Source organism: Bombus pyrosoma, linkage group LG2 (assembly GCF_014825855.1).
Source record: "Bombus pyrosoma isolate SC7728 linkage group LG2, ASM1482585v1, whole genome shotgun sequence".
NCBI lineage: Eukaryota > Metazoa > Arthropoda > Insecta > Hymenoptera > Apidae > Bombus > Bombus pyrosoma.
The window spans coordinates 6,041,707-6,065,684 of record NC_057771.1 but is presented as its reverse complement, the minus strand read 5'-3'; the positions used below and the strand labels follow the sequence as shown (position 1 = coordinate 6,065,684).

The window sequence follows — 23,978 nt, the reverse complement described above, 5'->3', positions numbered from 1 at the left end:
CTCGTTGCTGCAACGATAAATTCCAAAAATTCCAATTCGGTAGGCGAAAAAGCTACAAAGAAGAAACGTGTAGCACTTTGAAAGCCAGGAATAAATCATTGAAAATACCTTCATCGATCAAGAGGACAATTATAAATTGCTAACCGCGATAAGTATATCTCCTTTATATCTTAATTCACTCCTACTGTTCAATGGTAGTATTTACGTCATGCGACAAGATTTTCTTGCAAATGCGACCAGGATGAAGTTGCACTGTGTAAGTGTCCTGTTCAAATGCCTGTGTAGGTGTCTGTATAAGATTGTTTGTGTCTATGCGTGTAATATCGTTGTATTCCAACAATATATAATTCACGGAGCGAAGCGACGAAACTCTGGCAAGCTTTTACTTTCGTTGATTTGGGAAATAAGTATCGCTTAATAAATTGCATCGTTAGACGGTCCCATGTCCCAGCGTCGACGCTTTCATTTCGGTGTAAATCAACCGCCGGCACTTCTCGTACGAAATTACGACGCGCCCTTTCAGACAATTCTACCGAATCCATCATCGTACTATCTCGGTTCGTTTCGCATTCGTTTGTTTCCCGTGCCATACAGTCGCAGCAATCGCGATTATAATCTACGTTTAGCGAGCATTCGCTTTCACTCGTTCGGATCGTCGCGCTCGCAAATCGTCGCTCTTCTCGGTGTATCTGTAAACCGTTTCCCTTCGATACAACACTGTCAAATGCGACGATCATTTGTCTCGCGCGTAAGTGCCGATTAAATTGAAAAAAAAAAGAAAAAGAAGAAACTTATGTTACGTAAACGGCTGTCTACAGGTAGCAGATCGAAATCACGTTTACGCGACAGCTACCGTCAAAGCGTTATATAGGATATCTTTTAATCAGGAGAGAGCAGTGCAACTGACGACGCTGCCTTTTATACGTACAATATATGTATTTCTGATTGTATCCGTGACAAAACGATCCGGCTGTATCGGCGACGAGTCGAAGCAAGGAAGTAAGAGCGCCGTTTGAGAGGGACGTTCACCGAGAGAAAAGGGCTGGAATCTGTCGAACGAAAAGGGATTGCTAGGAGACCGAAGCGAAGCTCATGCCAGGAGGTAAACGGGTAAGCGGCCCAGCTTGCCCGATGCTTCCGTGGCAGCAAAGTGGCGAACTAAATTTAACTCGTTAGCACCAGTCGGCCACTATCTTACGAACCAGCGTGTCTTTATATCCGTTCGACACGAGGAAACTTCGTTAGCGTCGACCGATATTCGATCGAAAGGCTACAAAGAAGAGGAAAGACATAAGTTTCTTCCGTTGCTGTATTTTGGGATGCATCCCACCGAACCTGTGTTCTCGTTGCGAAACGTTTAACGCCGAGCACGCGATCGACGGCAATCGTAGACTTTAACGTTCCACGTTGAACATCGGACGACGTTCTCGCGGTTTCGATCGGTGTTTTTAATAGCGCGTTGCACTTTGTACCGACACGACGTTTCGTGGATACCACGGTGCGCTTCTTCGGCGCAGATCCGAAACCCTATGCGATTCACAATTGCCAATGCATCGTTAAAAGTAGGATGGAAAGCTGGAAAACCATAAACGTGTCATTGGAGAGCGCGAAGAAACGAAGGTCTGGCTGGAAAGAGCGAACGTTCACGAGACGTCGTTACAAAGTGCGACGCGTTATTAGAAACTCGATGGAAACCATAGATATATGCGATCGATTAATAGAAACGTTCGTTTCGTCAGGCAGCCCGAACCGCCGATCATTCGCCTCTTTAATTTCTCGACAATTATCGCCTCTGAATAGATGCTAATATCTTTTCTCGCAAACTCGTTATCCGATAAATTTCATTAAGCTGTTCCTTCCTAACGAACGAACAATTCGTTGACATCAACTTTTTCGATGGTCGAACGAGTTCTACTCGCTGCTTTCATTAATTATCCGATAACCTACATACAGCGCGAAACTCGATCGTACGAATATTCGATATACGTACATCGCGCTGCTGTTCGATCGTGGAACGTGCATAATGGAATACGCGAATGGAAAACCGAAAATTGCGCGTTGTAGTTACAGTGAAACTGTCGATGAAAGGAAAATTCGATTTCTGGAACAAACGTTCTTCCACTCGCTTCCTCTCGTAAATAGTTTCGCGATCTCGCGTCTTCCAAACGAAGATTCATTTTAACGCGATTTCCCCACCATAGATACGAGTCGTACGTTCTAATTTTCTAGCTTACAACTTTCTAAAAATCTTACGTCGCGTAGAACGATCGAACGATCGGCAATTGGTAAAATTTATTTCCAGAGTTTCGTCCTTCCCGACAGCCGATTTGTCTTCGTTACGAGAGACAGCTTATTAGCAATCGGTAGCTCGTAAACTACGATAATATTAAAATCTATTATTTTTAAATAAAATATCAATATCGACTGATATTAAAATTGTTGCAAATGATTGAAAAGTACCGTAACGTTTGGACGCGACCGATCGGTAACGTGACTGGAAATTTACGATCGATTAAACGCACGTAAGGTACGCGCTACACATGCTCGTGGCGGCACTACGAACGACTATAAACGTACGTACGTAGCGTTAGTTTAAAGGGAGCAGTGGATCAGTCGGGGCAAACGATTTCAGACAAGTTCACGCGACGAGATTGAAACAAGCACGCGCACGAGAAACTCGCTCGTAGGTAGAGCTTTCTAGTATTTAGGCTCACTAAATATAGCGCGCGCGAGTCCATTATAAATCCCAGACTCCCGGACTTGCCGAAACTCAACCGTTTCTCGTCCCATGGCTTTTATCGGCGAACCGTTCCATTTTTTATCCGATCGATGCCATCGGAAAGACGAATTTTCGCGTTCGCGAGCTCGGCGTCTCCATCCGATCCCATCTGCGTGGATCGTTTCGAGAGAAGATTCGTCAAGTCGACGAAATCGAGTACCGTCGACCGATAAACTTACTCGAACGCGAATTACGAAACTTTTCATTTTTATACTTTTCGTCTTCTCGCGTTACCAACGTCGTCGTCGTATATTTTTCAGAGACGAAAAAGGTATTTATGTAACGCAATACGAATAGGCGTGCTAAATGCATAGTCGATGCGTCAGACCAAAGACGATCTCGCTAAATTAATTGACAGCGAATACTTGACTCTTCGAACGTCATTTGCGATCTACGCGATCCTGTTAAATGTCTCGTAACTCGCGTGTCCATTTTCGGATTCGTTTGAAACTTTATCAACGTAATTGCGACGATCGTTTGAAAATGTTCTGCACAATGCGCACGATATATCGTATCGTTCGAGGCTTGTACAGTGAATTTCGAAATATTTTTCCAGGTTATCGTTCGAATATTTTCTGCTTACTATCCGTCGTGGAATTAATTACGTCGCTCGATCGAGAGCTTATTTTCGAGCGGCGAGAAATCTCCTCTCCATTGTTACGATTTAATCCATTTTAGCGGAGCTGTTTTTCAAAGAATCGCCCGTGTAACGTGGAAATGCTAACGCAAAACGGCAATTCTCGTTCCACCGGAGAAGAAAGACCGATGTCAGGCTTGAACCCGAACACAAAGAAGAGAACAACGAATGGCTTTTACGCTCGATCCCTTTCCCGTCATCCCACAACTCGTTGGCGAGAGCCTGGCAACGTCAAATCGCCCCATCCACGAACACAGCCTCGAACGTTAACGAGGCGCGAGACAACCAGCCAAACTACTTCGTCTTACGCTCGTAAATATTTATCGCGCCCCCTGCGAACTCTCGAGGAGCTATACAGCTATCGCGAATTTTTCACATTTTCGCGAATATCTCGATCAATCTAACGGCAGACGGACGATACCTACGAGACGACCATCGATGCGATCATCGCGTGTAGCGTTCGCTGCTTTCGAACGCGAACCCCGTGCAGATTTGCCAACAGTTCTGCTGGAGAAACAAAGTGTCAAGGTGTTTTTCGAGGAACGATTTATACAGCTATCGCGAATTTTTCTCATTTTCGCGAATATCTCGATCAATCCAACGGCAGACGAACGATACCTACGAGACGACCATCGATGCGATCATCGCGTGTAGCGTTCGCTGCTTTCGAACGCGAACCCCGTGCAGATTTGCCAATAATTCTGCTGGAAAAACAAAGTGGAAAGGTGTTTCTCGAGGAACAGCGCGACGGTAGTAGCAGCGAAGCTACTCGCTTTTCCCCAAACGGAAAAATTGATAGAGCTACGTAACATACGCAGTCTGTTGCAGGGCGTGGATTTTGCAACTCTATATATCTAGTCGTTGTACGTATCGACGACAAGGTGTTTCTTGACGCTATTAAAATCCTTTTATCGCCAGCCGGTCGATAATATCGGCTCCGGATGTATGCGCGAAAACTATCCATCGATCTCGTTGGTCTACTTGCAGAGTGTTTAGAGATTTTGGAGCCAACGGTAACAGGGTCGATTAAACGCAATCCAAAGCTTTACCAGTTTGCTCCGTTAATCACGCTGCTGAGAATTTAATCAGCACGCGGATGTGTCGTAATACGCGTAGCGAATAAATCACGCGATACGCGTACACTCGATATACGCGCGTCTTTCGAAACGATCGGTCTCCGCGGCTCGGAACTGCTACGTGTTTCCGAACGTTCTACTCGTCAGGATCGGTGGCGCGTTGCAACGAGTCGGATATTCGATGCGACGTGAAACAACAAAGTTGGAGTAAAACAGTTGGATATGCACGTGCATATATATAGCGTATAGTGAAAAGCGGCGGCGGTACGAGAGAAGAAAGGACACTAACGGTTTACGTTTAACGTTTAGGTCACGGAGGGAGGTTCGAAAGAGCTCAGTGCCGTAGCATGCCGGCGAGCTGCAGCGGGTGGTGGGGCGTCTCTGAGAGAGCGCGTCGATCGGCGTCGTCAGGCGTCTACTTGGGCGTCTGCGTGGTCAGGCAGGGGCCGGAGAAGCGTACATACGCGAGTATAACAGGAAGAGGAGGCGGAGGAGGCGGAGGAGGAGGAGGAGGAGGAGGCGGCGGAAGAGGAGGCGGAGGAAGCAAGAGGAAGCGAAGGAGAAGGATCAGAAGAAGAAGAAGAAGAGAAAGCACGGCGGTGATCGAGGCGAGGAGAAGGGACCGATGAGCGCGGGGGGGGATGGGGGCTCGGGGTTGGGCCCCCCTGAGCTGCCGGGGGCCCAGCCGACTGCCGCGACCCCCCCCATCCTCGGGCAGCACCGGAACTCCCAAACTGCCCAGGACGGACAGCCAGCTACCGCGCAGTCTCAAACGGGCCAGACACACGGGACCAGCACCGGTGCCGCCAAATCTGCCACCAAAAGGCCGGCTCGAAGGGGTGGCAAAGCGGTACCCGACAGACCACTCAGGGCTCTCTTTTGTTTACCCCTGAAAAATCCCGTGCGCAAAATGTGCATCGACGTTATCGAATGGAAGTATCCTTTTCACAGAACTTTTACTTTTTTCCTATCGTTACAGGAGCACGACCTGGCTTCATCCTGCTACGTTCTTCCGGTTATTTTTGGCCCAGTCAGGTTTTTCCGATATTAGGATGTATCTTGGTCTCGGGAAAATTACGAGAGAGAGATCTCGTCGGTGCGTATGGTTTCTCGTTTCGATTCCGCGTTAAGAATCTTGCCGCGCGAGCGTGGAAATCTTCGGCCGGTCTGTAACGTCTTTGAGATACGCTCCTGACCTTGTTTTACGACGGCGTTACGTCGAAACTTGTTTTTCATGTTCTTGCGCCTTTTCTACGTACGTATTTTCCGCTCCTTTTCATTTTCTTCTTCTTATTTTATTTTTTCTCTTTCCGTCCGAATAATTCTGTCCGAATAAATAAACGATAAATTAGTAAAAACGCGAGGATGAAATTGGAGCGTAAAAATCGATTTGCGAAACGAACTGTGCAATCAAAATTGTGTCTGTTAAATGTCTTCGTAACGAAAATGAAGTAACAGGGGTAATTTTGTATAGGTTTCCCTCGCATATAGATCGGCCTTGATACACGCGTTGTCAAGGTTAACGTTCGGAGCAATTCCTTCGGCAAGTTCCGAGAATTTAGTTCTCGAGATACTCGCAAAAGTATCTCTCCGGTCGTCAGAACGACGCGACAGTTGGTCGCAGCACGCACCGCTGTAACTGCGCACAGCCTTATCTTTCAAAGTTTCGTCTCTGCTTATTCGTTTCCACTCGTTTTCCTCTCGTAACGTCTAACCTGTCGCGGCAAACGTGCCGTGTTTGTTCGAGAGCGAAATAGGCCAATGGAGGCGGGTGGAAACGTATGCCGGGGAACTTGCCGGGGAACGTCAACCCTTGTTGACAAACCCATTCTAGAGTATATTGTTCAGAGCCTACCTACCCCCCCCCCCTCCTTTTCCATTGTTACGTAAAACGTATACATACGCCGTGTTGTCCGTACGCTCGATACAACGCGCAGTGAAAAGAACTTTGCCTCTATCAATTCAGGGCAATGTTCGTTTTCTCGTTCGCTCTCGTCGATGCAACTGATTAGACGAAGGAGACGAACGAGGGCAAGTTTTACGCGAGAAACGCTAGAATATCCTTCGTAACGACAGCATAACCGTGGGAACGAGACGAGAAATTTTACAGCTTTTCGTACACCGTTTCCGGTTAGAAGCTATCAAGATGTTGGAGGAAAGAAAAAAAAGCATCGGCGCTGCAGCTACCCGGTGAAGAGCGGAAAATAGTAAAAGGAGAGTTGCGGCACAGCGAGCCAGCATGGCGAACCATCGACCGCGTTACCGAGATTATTTTCATTTTCCTTAGCCGGATCCCTCGACGCAACTTTTCAGACCTTTCGAGTGGCTTATTCTCATGACGATATTCGCGAATTGCATCGCCCTGGCAGTCTACACACCGTACCCATTTGGCGATTCTAATTTGACCAACCAGTATTTGGTAAGTAGCTACTTTTGTTCTTAGCGCTTTTTACTCTGCTTCGAGAATCCTTTTCCCTCGCCCTTCTCGTGTCCCCTTAATATACGATCAGCGCACTCGCAAGGCCTCGCACGGCTATTTTCGTGCTTCTTTGGTAGAAATTTTACGCCACGTGCTAAGCGCTTTAACGACCCAGAAGTCGAACGCCTCGGATAAACAACTCGCAGGACCTCTTCCCTGTCTCTTATTCCCGTACGTTTTACGGAGAACGAATTGATCGATGCCAGACCCCCGGATCGAAGTTCAACGGAAATATCGTTCGAACGACGAATTCCGACCAAGGAATTTCGATTAAGCTAATAATAGAGAAGATAATAGGAATAACAAGCTCCGTTCGTCGAACCACGCGATCCGGCTGGGTTATCGATAAATAAACGCTACGTCCAAGAGATAGGGTTGATGGCATGGAACTTATTCGAGGTGAAACTTCGATAATTGCTCAATCTTGCTAACATCGGCACCCATCGTTCCTCGCTATTATTGGAAAATATGATTCATATATAGGCCAGTGTATACGGGTCGAACGGAAAGACGACGGTTTTGTGAGTCACTCGCAGGCCGAACCGATAAATTTCGCTGTTTAACGAATCGCCGATTCGAATTTTAGAATTTTAGAGTCGCGAACAGTTTCGTGGTTATCGGCAGGGCCCTGTTTTTTAAATGGAACGTTGCGCGCGCTATTTAAAAGACGAGCGCGATAAAGGAAGACGAGAAAAAGAAAATAAGGAGCGGTCACGGTAAATATTTGCCGATGAAAGAAAAGCGATCGAAGATAGTTGGAAAGAGCCACGTACGAGGGTCGAGGTGAATTTGAGCTTCCATGGAATCGAAACTAGCGAACCCGTGTTCCGGAAAATGGATAAAAGGTTTTCCTAGATAATACGCTAAGACCTAACCTTCGAGACGAAGTATAAAACCTTCCATCAAAGGTTGGCCTTTTTCCACGGGTTTACCGTTGCCGGCAGGGTAAACGCTTGTGCGCCGCGTCAGACCGGAAACTTTGGCAAAAAGCATTTGGCTACGTAAAGAGCGTACATTGACGCGCGAGTTCCGTTTCAAGGCTGCGTTCGCAGCGCAAAAATAAGAAAAAACCGCTCGCCATCCGATCGATTTCTACGTTGAACAAATTTCTACCTTCTTACGATTTTAATTCGTCGTCCTTTATTTATAGCATTTTCAATTGCAAATTTTCCTTTGGTCCGACCGCGACGAAATACCGTTAAACGTAACGAGTTCAAGCCAACGAGGGACTTTAAGCGATAAACGAATATTTCAGGTCGGAAATCGTTTTCTTCCAAAGTTACGTGTCGCGACGTTATTCATCGAGTGTGCCGATATTTAAATCCTAACAATTTCAATTTCGATAGAAATCGTGTAATCGGAGTTCGAAGAACGCCGTTTCGATGCACGGAACATGATAATCGCGTGCCGTAAATTTTCTTTTCCATCTGACCTTTGCCGAGGTTCACGGCGAACGTGGAACGCGACGCTCGTCGTCGTAGCTCGTCACCGACGATTTTCCTTCCTGTTGGAACGTTTACGTCACGGAATCCTCTCCGTGCCGATGTGTGCCAAGAAGAGCGTAGCGCAAGTTCGTGTAGACAGTTTCGATCGACAATGTACACGCGGTAGAAGCGTTTACATTTTAGTTACATTCTGGCAAAGGCCGAACAAACTTGATCGACGGTTATCGATCGACGCGTCGAAACGATCAAAGGTTTTCCACCCTTTGCTAAATGAATTTTCAGTGTCACGCGTGATTTCTTGTCACGAGAACCTGTTAGCCAAAATAGCGACGAGTTTACAGATTAAAGCGGGTTGCCGGTCTGAACGAGTTTCCGAAAGTTGAGAAATTGCTTCCAACATTGCACCTCGCCTGTACGTATTAATCGAATGCAAAAGTATTGGCGGTTTTAGATAACAGCGATAGACCGTGTCTCTCGCTACGATAAAACCAGCCAGAAACCTTCGATTCTTGTACGTAGGCAGAATGAGTCAACGAGAGGTACGTGCTGTCTAAAGTAACTCGTCATTTATCTCCGTTTCGTCGAAAAACGTCTTAAACGAATGGCGTTGCGTTTCGAGAGAACCTCCATGTCTCGGAAAATACGCTCGATAGCGCGTACTTCTCATCCACTCATCCTGTGTGTTGCCATTAACCCCTTAACCTGCAACTACGATGATCGTAAATATTACGGGCATAGCCCGTAGCAGATGATCGGACCAATCGTAAATATTAGGGGCATCGCTCGTGGTACGCGCTGCACAAATCGTGCGAATGGCTAGAAGGCTGCGCGAGCTTCTTTACGTTTTCGGCCCAAAATCCTCGAACGTAAATCGTAGGTTAAGGGGTTAAACAACGTATGGCGGGTTTGACTTTCGAACGCGTGAACTTTACCTTCGAACGGACGCGCGCTGCCTTTGTGATTTGTTCTCGATCGACGCTCCGTCGACGACTCACGTCGAACTTTCTTTCATTGTGTTTCAGGAAAAAATAGAGTATATATTTCTTGTGATTTTTACGCTCGAGTGCGTTATGAAGATCATCGCTTACGGCTTCGTGGCTCATCCCGGCGCTTATCTTCGAAACGGCTGGAACATATTAGACTTCTCGATAGTAGTAATAGGGTGAGTACAATTGCGTTTCATTTCGTGCCTACAGCTGCACACAGCGACATACGGTCGTAAAAACCTACCGATCGTTACCGCTGTTTCCAGTTATTAATTTGTCACCGTACGTACTCGTCGATGAAATTCGAACGCTGTTAACGCTGGAACCACCGATAGTTGACACGAAGCTGTTTCTACCAAAAGCAGTGAAAATGACTGGTCTTTAAAAAATACGTAATGATAGAACATTTGTATATTTATCGATTTATTACTTTGTCACAGAAGCAATTCCACGTTACGCAGTACATTTTTCGTATTATTAATCCATCTGCGACCATCATCCCTAAACGAGGGTTGACACGTTTATAAAATTGTAGAACCGGTCATTTTCACTGCTGTGGTATTTCTAGCGTTAGCATCTGGCGATCCAGCGATCGATCCGGAATTTTCCCGATTACCGATATCGTCGTATCGAACGATACGCGGTAAAAATTTGAGAAACGCGTGGCAAGTCGTAGAGAACGAGGAAACTGGTTAATTGGGCTTCGATAAACAGATTGCAGGACTCCTGTACGCTTTGACAAGTACCAGTCATTTTCACCGCTATTGGTACAAGTAGCCTCGATACAAAATTATTTTCACTTTGAATACGTAAAAAGGAAAATAAAATTCATTACATTATTCTTTTAGTTATCGTCGCGAAAGTCGTTGCGTCATTGCGGAAAAGGAATATGACACGAAATAGGAATTTGAAAATAAAATTGCAAAATCAGTGAATTTGACTGGTAGTTGTAGCGTTAAGCGTACGGTGGTGTACATTTCCATTTTAATTGTCATCTTTCACCGCGTAACAAACAGTCGCGTTTCGTCCGTCGCGCGACTTTCCCATCCCATCGATTTATCGAAAATCGTGCGCCGTCGACGACGATCTCCTTCGCAAGAAAAGCAGATTTTCGCAGAGTCGATTGCTATGTTGCGCGAGTTTATCGGTCCGAAGGGAGAACACGCGCAGCTCGTAAATCGACGATTATGGGAATCGCTAGAGCCAATAACGGAAATTTTACTGCGCGCAGATTTCCCGATCAACCTGCCAATCCCATGGCTGCACTTTAATCGCGCTGTTCCGTCCTATTCTATTTCTCCAGAATGTCCTACTCCTGCAGCCTCCATCGTCGTACAAAAGCGTGTCGCGAGTTCGCGTCGTCTCTTGGGCACGATGACATTGAATCGGCACGCGACCTCCTTTGTTCTCTGTCGCGCATTCCACTTTGATTCAATAAGTTCTGCTTACTTGGCGAAACGAGAGAGATTCCTTCTCCGCTTCACCGAGTCAGCTCCGCTTTGCGAATTAAGATAGTTTTAATTTCGACTGGAGTCGTCTCTATCGTTCTACCCCGCATCGTCTATCGTCGACCGACCGTTCGCGAAATCTTGCAGCGACGAGCACCGACGATGGAATAATCGAGGGGAAACGAGACGAAATTCGAAGCAGAGAAATATGGAAGTTTCTCGTTGAGGGAATTCGGCGAAACGCGCGGAATACTCGTCCGGAGACGGTGAATATTTCGTTTGGATAAAAATAGACGATTTGAAACTATGACCATCTAAATAATTCTCTCGCTTTCGACGATAGACGATAGAAAGGTGCGCTTCGTGCTCGGCCGATTTCGCGGCCGTAAACCGACGTTGGTAGGTTTCTTCACAGCCGAATGTGCACAGACGTCACGGTCGATTCGATTTTTCTTTCCGTCGCGCAGTTTCCTGTCGCAAATACGAGAAAATAATTTCGTCCGGAATTTGATTTGAAATTACCGGCGCGATTGAAATTACTCGGTGGCCTGTTGGCACGTTTCGTTTATACAGCAACGTATTCCAAGACGAGATGATTTTTAACGTTCGATATCGTAACATCGTCTCCTTGCAGAATGGTGAGCACGGTATTGTCGATACTTATGAAGGAAGGCTTCGATGTGAAAGCGTTGAGGGCTTTTCGGGTGCTACGACCTCTCAGGCTGGTTTCCGGCGTACCAAGTAAGATTTTCATGTCAAACGAGTCCGTTTACTCCGACTATCTCTCGATACCAGTTCGATCGAGCCCAGCGAAAGAAACGGCACCTGACGAATGTCTCTGTCGATCTGTGCAGGTCTGCAAGTAGTCCTAAACTCTATTTTGAGAGCGATGATACCCCTTCTCCATATCGCTCTGCTGGTTCTATTCGTCATCATTATTTACGCTATCATCGGCCTCGAGCTGTTCTCCGGCAAAATGCATAAAACCTGCAGGCACAATGTCACCGGTGAGTATCGTTCGCTTACGACAGACGCGTTAACGTAAAGGTGGGTATTCGTTGCATCGGTAACAGCGTACGCGATGCATCTTGCAGCCAAATCTTCACGCGAATGGATACGAGTCTCGCTGACTTTCTTCGATCTTGTTCGAGGAAATCTTTCCGAACGGATGGAAATTACGTGGAAAAGTAAAACGATCCATCGATAGAATTAGACCGGAAGGAATTTCTCGAAGGACGAAACTTCGCGAAATATCGTACAAATACGCGACGGATTGGCATCGACGACCACGCAACGGCGTGTTATCTCCTCGAGATTCGACGGCAGAATGTTTGCCGAAGGAGACGAAATTACCTGGAAATTACGTGGAAGGCAAAGGACGATGATCCGTGGACAGGGACTCGGGCCGGACAGAATTTCTCGAAACGTGAAATATCGCGGTGAAGTTGGCAAAGCTGGCGCGGGAGTCCCCGTCCTAACCCCGAAACACAGTTTGCACCGGCGCTATTTTAGATATGATTCAGCCGCGGCGCAACTAACGTCTAATTATTCTTAGCGCGTGGTACGCGATCTGCGTGGCCCGCGCGTATCTCACGGTAAACAGCTGATTCACGAGAATCTGCGAATTCCTGTACTTGCCTGACAGGCCAGACGCGAGAGCCGGATACGCGCACAGATTCCTGCTACGATCGTAGTCGGGCCGATGCTACGGCTCCGCTCAATCAAATCAAACACGCTTCTCGGTTTTTGAGAAAATAGCGTTTCGAAGTTTCGTCGAGCACGCACCGGTTCGTAAATATCGGGACACCTGTTGGTTTCGCGCGATAATTCGGCCGCCAAAGTCTACGTTTTGTACTTTGGCTCAGCGAAAAGACCGAAACACCGTACTTTGTAAAGCGATAGACCTCGAAAGGAGTTAAAAAGCTTCGAGCGTTTAACGAATCAGCGTGCAAATGCTGCAACGAATAGAACGATCGAAATACCTTTTGCGAGCGTTGTAACATAGCGGCGTACGAGCGTACGAGTCAACATTCGCTGAGTGATCCGAGTTGCAAGAACCGGTGACGACAGCGTAGGGCAGAAATTCGCACGATTACGAGATCGTCGCTCTGTATCGATCATCGTCTTTCGTCGACCATATTTTCGACTGAAGAACGATACTTTTCAAAGTCTCGAGGCTGTCGCACGGCCTGGTTCGTCGTTAGCGTCGTTTCAGCTTTTCGGTTTCAGCGTCTCGCTCCAGCATCGCGGATCTAAACTGACCCAACGTTACGCTCGCGGATCCTCGTTCGTTTATGAGAAATTTGTGCAGAAAAAGTACAGAATACACAACGTGATATGTATAACAATAGTTAAACCGTATAAACCGTTGGAGAAATAGCAGCTGTTAAAATGTTCGGATCAACTTTCTACTTGGATTTCATTTGTATAATCGCGATCGAGTTGTATACGGTGTGGAAGATCGCGAGGCAACGGAGCAAAAGTATAGAAAGAAAATATCCTGTTGAAATGGATTCACAGACGCGATCATGGACAACCCAATTCCGTGCGGGTCCGGCGGTTTCCAGTGCGATAACGTGGGACCCGAGTACTACTGTAGCAGGCGATTCTGGGAAGGTCCGAATTGGGGTATTACGAATTTCGACAACTTCGGCTTGGCCATGTTGACCGTCTTCCAATGCGTTACGCTCGAGGGCTGGACCGACGTGCTCTACAACGTAAGATCGATTTCCTGGAACGTGGAAACGATTCGCGAACGATCCTCGATCTCATGCTTTATTTCTGTCTGTTTGCTGCTGGCTTAGATCGAAGACGCGATGGGAAGCTCGTGGCAATGGATCTATTTCATCTCCATGGTCATACTGGGTGCTTTCTTCGTGATGAATCTAATTCTCGGTGTACTGTCCGGGTGAGTATTAAGCGACCAGGGAAATTGAGTTGGCCGAGTCAATTTGTCGGGGAAGTACTCGTAACGCGAGGGAGGATAAGAACGAGAAGTAAACAAGGTTTTTCCTCGAGTAGATAGAAAGAAACGGGTTTAAAGCGACTGGCGAAACGGTTGATCGGCAACGCGACGTTAATTACGTTAAGATTACGATTTCATTTTGTCCGCCAGGTATATTTTAAGACGCGAAACGCAATTTCTACGACAGAGTCCCGTTTCTTTTCTAATTTTGTTCGCATTTCCATCTTCTTTCGAATTACGCGAACGTAACACGGCCATACGATACGGTCGGTTTATTTTTATAAAGCGTGTTTCTACCTCTTAAAACTACGCGACGAATAGTCCTATAAATACACGTCCATCAATCGTTAGGGGCTGGTCGCATAACGGATTCATTGTTCGCTACTAAAATTACTTCTCCTCGGGCTCGTAATACAACGTATTCGTACGCGTGCAATGCGCGTACGTACGCTACAGCTGCCTCGAGTTACGTCTTTTTCGACTTTTACGCTACCGAAATAACCAACGGAATTGTTCCATTTCCGGCCGCGTCTGTCTCTCCTTTCAATTATCGACGGTTAACGTATCTTCGTTTTATCTAATTTCCACGTTACCGCCCGAAACCCCACTCGGCTTTACGATATTTTCTGAAACTCTTACTCGGCCTCGCCACGCGTGAAGTTCGTAAAATCGAGCTTATTCTTATACATACATACATACATACATATATATATATATATATGTGGAGGATTGTTCGTGAGGTTTAAAGAACGAGATTGAGCGTCATTGAAACCGTCGAATATATTTAAAGTAATAAATTAACGTACAACCGTATAGTCGTTAGTATAAAATATAAATCGCCAAATAAAGTCGCGGAATAAATACTCGTCGATGGTCGTCGCGTAGCTCGAGAAATACTCGTAAGATGCTCGGAGATACTTTGGATGATACTCGGTGTGATGCACCGTGTCGAGTTCTCATTAGGTTTAGGGGCGTGTAACGAGTCTTCATTTGGATTAGCCATTGTTGTTACGCAATAGAGAAGATATTTACCAGTAGAAATATGATTATTACAGAATTTGACAAGTAACCGTGGTAATTAGGTACTCGAGATGCAAATGGCAATGATCTTAGGCTCAATAACGAATCCACGGTCAACGGGGTAGCGAATGTGCTTTCTTCCAAAGTGCAAGTCGAACTGAACTCACTGGTGCACAATTCGAGTGTAACTCAACTTACTCGTTCACAAGTGGAACTCAACTGACTTGCCCACGGTACAAGTACAGCTCAACCAACTCTGTCGGTTCAAGTGAAACTGCAATTATATACTCTTCTCCGTACCTCTCTGTACCCCTCGGGTCGATCGTATTTTTAAGGAGAGCTATACAACTACTCCATACCTCTGTTAGGTAAAAACGTCCATCCCGTGACCGTGGCTATGTTCAGCGACCCGTTGTGCCACCTGCAGCTCAAGCCCACTGTCATAAATCTCGGGCAAACATAATCGGATTGAATCATAAACGACTACTTCTAAGCCTTATTATTCAAGTACAGCTATAATGAAAAGTCTAGACTAAAGTATTGCGGGTCTTCCTAAAAATCCCATATATATATACAGGGTGGTTGGTAACTGGTGGTACAAGCGGAAAGGGGGTGATTCTACGCGAAAAAAGAAGTCAAAAATATAGAATAAAAATTTTTCGTTCGAGGCTTATGTCATTTCCAGCCCAAGCCCATCGTCATAAACCCATAATCGGATTAGAACATTACAACTGTTTCTTAGTTTTATTGCTTAAGTGTAGCTATCGTAAAAGCTATCTGGATTAGGGTATTGGGGGGTTTTCCCAAACATTCGAAAAGAAAGGCCCCGATGTCCTTTCATCTCCGACATATATATATATATATATATATGGTTGATATATCGATTCTCGTGTGTGGCAGTCTGCTAAGAAAGGTTTAAATATAAACATCCCTTTTGTTGTCTACCGTGTATAGTTAGGTTACGTAGCGGTGGCTTAGACGACCGAGCCGTAAAAGCGCGTCTTATCAAAGTGCACAGCGAATTCGTCGTCGTTCCGCTTTAAACGATAAAACGGCTCGAATGCCCCGGGGAGAAAAATAGAGCGGATAATCTGGAAGATTGTCAGCTTGTGTCGCATCGTGGGACGAGGGACTGCGAGTCGAGTCCCCTCGCTTTGTACCGGCAACTCGCTGTTGCTCTCGTTCCTTTTGTTATTTACGCGAAACTCGCACGCAACTCTCGATTTCCGTTTCGTTGGCGCGCGTTTCAATTACACGCCGCTCGTCGGCGTCTCTGATATCGCGTTACGACCAACGTACGTACCTTTGCCCGGCGCAGCGAATTCTCCAAGGAGAGAGAGAAAGCAAAAGCGAGAGGCGACTTCCACAAGCTCAGAGAGAAGCAGCAGATCGAGGAAGACCTGAAGGGCTATTTGGACTGGATCACGCAGGCCGAGGATATCGAACCGGAAACCGACGAGCCGAAGATGCAGGACGGCAAAAGTGAGTTACCTACGAGCGGTTTGTTAAACGCGTCTATGGAAAACTCGAGGATTACGAATACTTAAAGAAGCCGAACGAATCTCTGTTTCGGTCCTGTTACCTCGATACCTTCGATAACGTGTCCGTAAAAGTACAAGAGATTTCGATTTAACGTTTAACGAGACGGAGGACGACGTGGAGATCGCGAACGACTTTGCAAAATTTGTATCGCGCCAGGATCGTTAAAATTCTAAATCGTTCGTCCGATTGTTGATCGACGGTTAATTTCGTAAGGCGGACTGATCGTTAGCCTTTTGCGAGAGATCCGGTCGATATATTCTGTTACTTGGGAACGACGATGTTGTTTAAACAGCTTTTTGTTTCCACGAATTTCCGCTCGTAAACATTTGCAAAATCTACCTGACGCGTCTTTCTCTCTTTACTTTCCGCCGATCCTCTGTACGGTATAGGGATCGTTTATCTCGTGTACGAAGCAAACGGATAATAAGAATAAAACGACTTTCGCAGCGAAACAACAGAACGAGATGGAAAGCACGGATCAGTTAGAGGGTGACGAGGAAGGGGTTCAACAAGAATCGTTGTGGAGAAGGAAAAAGCTGGATTTCGACAGGTAGGAGGGTGGAGACGCGCTTTCTTGTTTTATTTCGTTGAGGCGAGTTATGAATAAAGGGGAGAGCGGGGAAGGTGGAAAAGCGAGCCTCGCTAACTTAGCTTGCCTTTGATCGGACGAATTTTCAATGGAAATTCACAGAGTAAACAGAAGAATGAGGAGGGCGTGCAGAAAAGCAGTCAAGTCGCAGGTTTTCTACTGGTTGATCATAGTATTGGTTTTCCTGAATACCGGCGTTCTGGCCACCGAACACTACAATCAACCTCATTGGTTGGATGACTTTCAAGGTACGCGATCCTCTCGCTGCTATTTAATATTCCGACCATTCGATTTTCCCCAATATGCAGATTTATTATCCCTCGCGTTGCACCTTACGTTTCCATCTAAAATACCGTTGCTTCTCGGTCACGCAGAGATCACAAACATGTTTTTCATCGCGTTGTTTTCCATGGAGATGATGCTGAAGATGTATAGCTTAGGATTTCAAGTAAGTTTCGCGGCAAACGATGTTTGTCGAGGAAAATTTCTCTCGATAAAAACGTTCGTTATCCGTACAGGGTTACTTCGTCTCGCTCTTCAATCGGTTCGATTGTTTCGTCGTGATCGGCTCCATCACCGAGATGATCCTCACGAATACTCACGTGATGCCACCGCTCGGCGTTTCCGTTCTCCGTTGCGTCCGGTTGCTCAGGGTATTTAAAGTGACAAAGTAAGTTTACACCTTCTACGAGCAGCGCGACGCTACACGTATTTTTACACGCATTTACCTTAAACGAACGCGATGGAATTTTACAGATATTGGAAGTCGTTGTCGAATTTGGTGGCTTCCCTTCTAAACTCCATACAATCGATCGCGTCTTTGTTGCTTCTGCTCTTCCTTTTTATCGTGATCTTCGCCCTGCTGGGCATGCAGGTACGATTCGTCGTTCTTCCTCGTCTCTCCACGTCCGTCGGTCTAACGGACGATTGGATAACGAGCTCTAACATTTTCCATTTTTTCCGCAGGTGTTTGGTGGAAAATTCAATTTTAGCGATTTACAGAACAAGCCCCGTCACAATTTCGACAGCTTCTGGCAAAGTTTGTTAACCGTCTTTCAGGTAAGCTCGCACGTTTTTAACGCTTTCAACGCGCTCGTCCAAACCTAAATCGATTATATCCGACCATCGAACGTCGTCGTACAATTTATAGATATTAACCGGCGAAGATTGGAACGCCGTTATGTACGATGGAATTAGAGCCTATGGCGGTGTTTCAAGCTTTGGCATGCTCGCCTGTTTCTATTTCATCATTCTCTTTATATGCGGTAACTGTATCCTTTTCACCGTGAAAATACGCAAACAGCGACGAGCCTCGTCCAATTACGTAATTTTCCATCCTCCATTCGATACGCCATCCGACCATATTTACGGACCATAGGGTACATAATATCAGTGGCATTACGCGCGACAAACACATTTTTATCCTCGTTAAACGTTCCTTGACCAAGACAATTGCAGATATCCTACTGAACGTCTTCTTGGCCATCGCCGTCGACAACCTTGCGGACGCCGAATCGTTAACTGCCATCGAGAAAGAAGCCGAAGAAGGGGTGAGCTTTTCTCGATTTTAAGATACCCTCGCGCTTCCATAAATTTCCACAGAGATCGTTTCGTCTAAATTCGAACGACTGGCTCGTTATCCGCCATCGATGCAATCGCCTACATTTTTTCCATACCGAATCGAAACTCGTACGTAGGTTGCGAATTTCACGCGTTTGCGGCTGATCTCGCGGTGCGAAAATCCACAGGACGCCCCTATCCAACGTACAAACGTAACAGTATCTTTTACGATATCCAGCGAGTCGAACGATCCCCTATCCAACGTTTCGTTTTACCCTATCACGTTCGTAAGATATCAATTGGTCTCTCAATATCGGTGTATTAGATCGTCCGAAAAGTTACAATAATAACAACAAAATAGACGCACAATGTTATTTGTTTTGTATTAGTTTATTGAATTATGCACGAACATAACGATAGAAATATGCAGGGGATGGGGTTGGTCGGTTTAAACGACGAGATGACTCGATGTCAAAACCGTCGAACGTAGTTGAAAATATTTAATAAATGCAGAGAATGTTCGCCAAGACGCTCGATACTAACCGATTCGCTAAAGACTGTTATCGATCGCTATTAAAATCGCTCGAGACTGACACTGAAAAATTGGTCATCTTACGATCGCGTTCCTTTGTTTATACCGGTTTATTTATACAGAGAAATTTCAATTTGTCTTTGTTAAACAACAACTTATCGCCCAAATTGTCCCGACCAACCTCGGCTTCGTATAGAATGCTTCAAGGTTTTACGTTCTAAGTAATTTTCTTAATAAACCATCTTCCTATTACTTTTAGAACAATTCAATAGCTTTGTTACTTCCTGCGGAATATCTTTTCAAACACCTACGACGATCCTTCGCAAACGGTCGAATAAGAAACTTTGCCGTCGCTACAAATATAACGAAATGGATCGTACGTAATTCAATAAAATAATATAAAACAGAAATTGTCGTCCGTCTATTATCGCCTTATGGAACGAAAGAAACTTTTCGCACAACTTAATATCTCTCTCCAAAGCTGCGTGAAACGTCTTTTCTACGGGTCACGTTGTTGGTTCCGGCTCGTACAAACGGACATTTAAAAAGACTAATCGCGGTGATTTTTGCAAAATAACTAAAAACTACGAGACAAGGACGAACTTTTAAAGACGTTTTTTTTCTTTTTCGGTAAAATAACGTCCGATCATCTTCCAGGGTACGCCAAGGATTAAACGAGCACCGGGTAAATACGTTGAAACGTTCGACGCATTTGGAAAAAGCGAGCGTCACGGTGTCGCGCGAATAAACGTTTGGTCGTCGCGTTTACATAGTTGCAAGGGCGAAGAAAATTAGAATGCCAGCCGTTTTATCGTTCTCAAAGAGCATCGAGTGGGAAGGCTCGTTTGCCGACGCGCTGGTAATCACGACTGCCTCGACAGAAGGCGTCGCGACGCCAGCGTTGACGCCGGCTTCGACGCCGTTCGACCGACTTTTTATTGCCCGTTACGCGTCTTAAAGCGCGTACCTTGCGAATATTCGACGCGCCGTAATTCATCCCAACGCGTATCTAGGACGGTCACGAATTCCCCATAGAAACATCGCTATTTTCCGATCGTAAGAAATTTTTAATTACGCGCCATAAAACGATAGTTGTTGATATTCGTCGCTGTCGACCCGCTCGATGTTTGCGATTAACGCGCAGCGTAAATCCGAATGCCGATGAACGGTTTTCAACGATATTTCGCGGCAACGCGAAAGAAGATTTAATTGTCGCACTTGGCCCGAAATTTCAATCTTCTCATAGCGCAACGCCACTGCAAATGTCAACGTGCGAAACGTAATTGTTATTTAATACTCGTTTCTTACAAAACGCTTTTTAACGCCGGATATCGCATTGCCACGCGACTAACGAAACGTACATTTTCGCGTATATTTATTTGCCGGTATTTTTACCAAGCAGATACGAATCTTCGGTCAACCGTTTTACGAGCCGAAAGATTTAACGGATAAGACATTTCCGTGCGACCTTGGAGGCAGCTAGATCTACCGCGATATATTTTTACGAGCGGGTTGATCGTCGCTGTACAAATGATTTTTAATACGACGCTAAATCGCGCACAACTATGCCATCTCCTTTAAACCGAACGCCTCGTTCGCTCCAACTGTTGCTGCGAACTACGTACCGCGTACAAAGGACGCACGCGAAATCGGGGTCATCCCGATCGAATACCGATACTCCGAAATTAAAACCGTTATCCAGAAACATTCGCTCCGTTATTGTTCGCTATCGTTTTCTATTCGTTCGTCCGGCTTTTTGGCCATATTTCGTATATAACGAAATTCTATAACGGTTTAGAAGTAAATACGCGAGGTAACTCGAGCGTGAAAAACGGTGGCAAAGGCGGAGCAAAGAGAGCTATCGGTGTCGTCTTCGTTATCGAACAAACGAACCCTCACGGCGAAGTATCATCGCGTCTACCGTGTACAGCTTCGCGTTAGAAGGTTTAATCGTTCGTGATTTTTCGATAAGCTAATGAAAAATCGATCGCTCTCGAGTATTAACCCGAGGGCGAGGGTCGATTCCGCTTCGATGCTTCGTGAAATTCGACGAGATCCACCGTTTCCATCGAGTTTCTTCTACTTTAAATAGGACGTCGAGTCAACGTCTCTCCTCGCTTATTAATAGACGAACTATCTCGCGCGAAACGAACGCTACATCTTGCTGCCGTATTAATTAACCGTACGCGATCGGCATATTTTTCCGCCGGCGTTGGACGTTCGTCGCCGCCACACTCTATGCACGCCACGGTACCCTAGGATTTTCCAAAACGAACCCCAATCGTCGCTGAAACATCTCACCTATCCAACTAGCGACGAATAGATGGAACAAATAGGCGAGTAACAGACGGATTCGTGGATTTCTCAGGAGGAGAAGCACAGTGCCTCGTCGAGTAGAGACGAAGTGAGCGGGGAACAGGGTGACGACGGTGGCGAAGGAACCGGTGCAGAGGACGAGGGCGGTGGAACCGACCTCGAGCACGATCCCAACGAAACGATGGAGGATTACGAGGCAGCCGTGGACACGGAAACGTAAGCGATCTTCCTTTATAATGCGCAAAGCCGTAGATAAATTCGATCGAAGATTCGTTCGATCAACGTGTCCTCAGGTCGGAGAAAAGCGACGATACGAACAATCACGCCAAGGTGCGACTGAACATAGAATCGGACGAGGAAGTGGAGAAAGAGGAGGAAGTCGAGCACAACGAGATGCACGGTATCTACGCTTTCTTCTTTCGTTTGTCGAACGTCTCGAAAATTGCCTCTTTGTTCGTCGTCCATGAGAATTACCTGCTGTTTAATTTATCCAGATGACGGCGCGGATCACGCGGTGTCGGCTAGACCACGAAGAATGTCCGAATTCAACATGGCTACGAAGATAGAACCGATCCCAGCCGGTTCTTCCTTCTTCCTCTTCTCGCAAACGAACAGGTACAACAAACAACATGGTGTTGTTTACCGTGCTTCTTCGAAAACGTATTTTTTTTTTTTTTTTTTATGAAAAAAGAAAAAATTGTGCCTCGTCGCGATACTTCTCTATTCCAACGACTTTCGTCGTTCGTGTTTCAGATTTCGAGTGTTTTGCCACTGGCTGTCTAACCACAGCTACTTCAGCAACATGATCCTCGTATGTATCATGATATCTTCGGCCATGTTAGCGGCCGAAGATCCTTTACGCGCGTCCTCTTATAGAAATCAGGTAAGACGACCGACGAATATCCGTTTAAATTCCACCGTAACCATGCTGTTCGTGGTTGTAGATTTTACTGAATTTTGACTATTTTTTCACCACGGTATTTACGATCGAGATCTGTTTAAAGATGATCTCGTTCGGTTTTATTATACACGACGGTGCATTCTGCCGGTCGGCGTTCAATTTGCTCGACCTTTTGGTCGTGTGCTCTTCTCTCATCTCTATGTCTTTCAGGTAAGAACTATACGACGTTTCCTTCTCCGTAAAGTAACGTTTACGTTTCGACGTTTCAACAAGTTTTCACGCAGCAAATTTCACGAGCACGCTGTATTCTTACGTCGCGTTTATCTTCGTCGACTCGGAAACGCGTTGAACAAACGAATTTCCGAAGAGAAACGTAATATCTTCGAGTACGTTTTCCAAAGAACGATGCCTTGGATTCTTTTAACCGTTTCCACCGACACTACCGTCTGCTCCTGAACTTTGACCGCCACTTTTCATCATCAACTTTCTGCCACAGCCCGTAAAACCGGACGTTTATTTCACCGTTTCTGTTTCAGTTCCGGCGCGTTTTCAGTGGTAAAAGTGCTGCGTGTATTACGCGTGTTGAGACCTCTACGCGCCATCAATCGTGCCAAGGGATTAAAGGTATCTTTCTTCGCTCGTTATCCACGAACAATTAGCGAACTTGTCAAATCGGTCCCGGATGATACAGCACATGCCCCGAAGTAGACGTACGAATAACGTTTGATACCAAAGTAGCTTTCAGTCGCGATCAGTTAGATTCGAGTTGCGCGAAAATTCGAGCAATTGTTCTTTCGAAGCTGGCAAAGCCGATCCATCGAGTCTCCACGGTATCAGACTGTTCGCGATTGCATTTCAAAGTCCATACTTTTACCGATACTTTGGTAAAACATTTCGAATCTTCCGTATTGCAAGGGAAACTCTTTCCAACGAATTCATAAATTCGATCGACCAACCGATCTAACTTACTTTTTGCGTCTATGTATAATTTATCTTGCTTCCGTTCTTCTACGTCCATAGTTTCCTATTGCGATTCGGAGAGTAGTATCGAAAGAAAAGAAAAAAATAAAAAAGAAAAGAAAAAAAAGAAAAAGAAAAACAAACGTAAACGATTCTGAGAAAAAAAACAAAAAAGTAAGAAGTAAAAAAAAAAAGACTGATTAAAAAAAAAAAAAAAACGGGTGACATCCGACGTATAATAAGTTAGTCGGCACACGTAATCTCATTTGTAAAGGAGCGAATCTACATTATGATTAATGTTGAACCCAGCACGTAGTACAGTGCGTCATCGTAGCGGTAAAGACTATCGGAAACATAGTCCTCGTCACCAGCCTCCTGCAGTTCGTGTTCGCCGTCATTGGCGTACAACTGTTCAAGGTAGGATTGCCAGGCCCCGCACACTAAACGGTCCTGGGACATTCCTTCCAACCTCTCGTAGTACACTAGAGTGGCATAATATACAACCAAAACCTACGATACCCCCCTCTCATTGACCCCTCTCAGCCCTCTCTTACGATCCGATATTATATGCATATATATATTATCGTCATTCTCGTTCATCCATTACTTCACATACGTTTTAATGCAACGCCGAGATAATTCACCATCACCAAATTCACTACTACCAAATCGTCTACCACCTCGGTACGCCTTTGCTCGACGACCCGGCAGCCTTCTTCGACGATTATTCGCCACTTTCTCGA

At 45.7% G+C, this 23,978-nt stretch overlaps 1 protein-coding gene across 20 annotated transcripts in view; it reads left to right on the top strand.

The window, feature by feature from the left end:
- LOC122572888 (muscle calcium channel subunit alpha-1) overlaps positions 1-23,978 on the top strand; it is a 62,904-nt gene that overhangs the window by 15,247 nt on the left and 23,679 nt on the right. For 16 of the 20 annotated variants that reach the window (XR_006318612.1, XM_043738561.1, XM_043738554.1 and 13 more), the window contains 23 exons: positions 4,802-5,428; positions 6,806-6,911; positions 9,439-9,578; positions 11,485-11,591; positions 11,705-11,857; positions 13,371-13,567; positions 13,655-13,758; positions 16,154-16,317; positions 16,825-16,927; positions 17,069-17,214; positions 17,341-17,414; positions 17,485-17,636; positions 17,723-17,840; positions 17,933-18,025; positions 18,117-18,237; positions 18,425-18,516; positions 21,427-21,590; positions 21,668-21,774; positions 21,869-21,989; positions 22,128-22,257; positions 22,319-22,485; positions 22,812-22,899; positions 23,545-23,652. Coding sequence is in view for 19 of the 20 variants with exons in the window: in XM_043738561.1 (XP_043594496.1) it covers positions 5,118-5,428; positions 6,806-6,911; positions 9,439-9,578; positions 11,485-11,591; positions 11,705-11,857; positions 13,371-13,567; positions 13,655-13,758; positions 16,154-16,317; positions 16,825-16,927; positions 17,069-17,214; positions 17,341-17,414; positions 17,485-17,636; positions 17,723-17,840; positions 17,933-18,025; positions 18,117-18,237; positions 18,425-18,516; positions 21,427-21,590; positions 21,668-21,774; positions 21,869-21,989; positions 22,128-22,257; positions 22,319-22,485; positions 22,812-22,899; positions 23,545-23,652 (3,066 nt within the window). In the remaining variant the exon portion in view is untranslated. Of the gene's footprint in view, positions 1-4,801; positions 5,429-6,805; positions 6,912-9,438; positions 9,579-11,484; positions 11,592-11,704; positions 11,858-13,370; positions 13,568-13,654; positions 13,759-16,153; positions 16,318-16,824; positions 16,928-17,068; positions 17,215-17,340; positions 17,415-17,484; positions 17,637-17,722; positions 17,841-17,932; positions 18,026-18,116; positions 18,238-18,424; positions 18,517-21,426; positions 21,591-21,667; positions 21,775-21,868; positions 21,990-22,127; positions 22,258-22,318; positions 22,486-22,811; positions 22,900-23,544; positions 23,653-23,978 lie in introns of those variants that run through there. The other 4 variants (XM_043738581.1, XM_043738596.1, XM_043738695.1 and 1 more) reach the window with 2 other exon arrangements.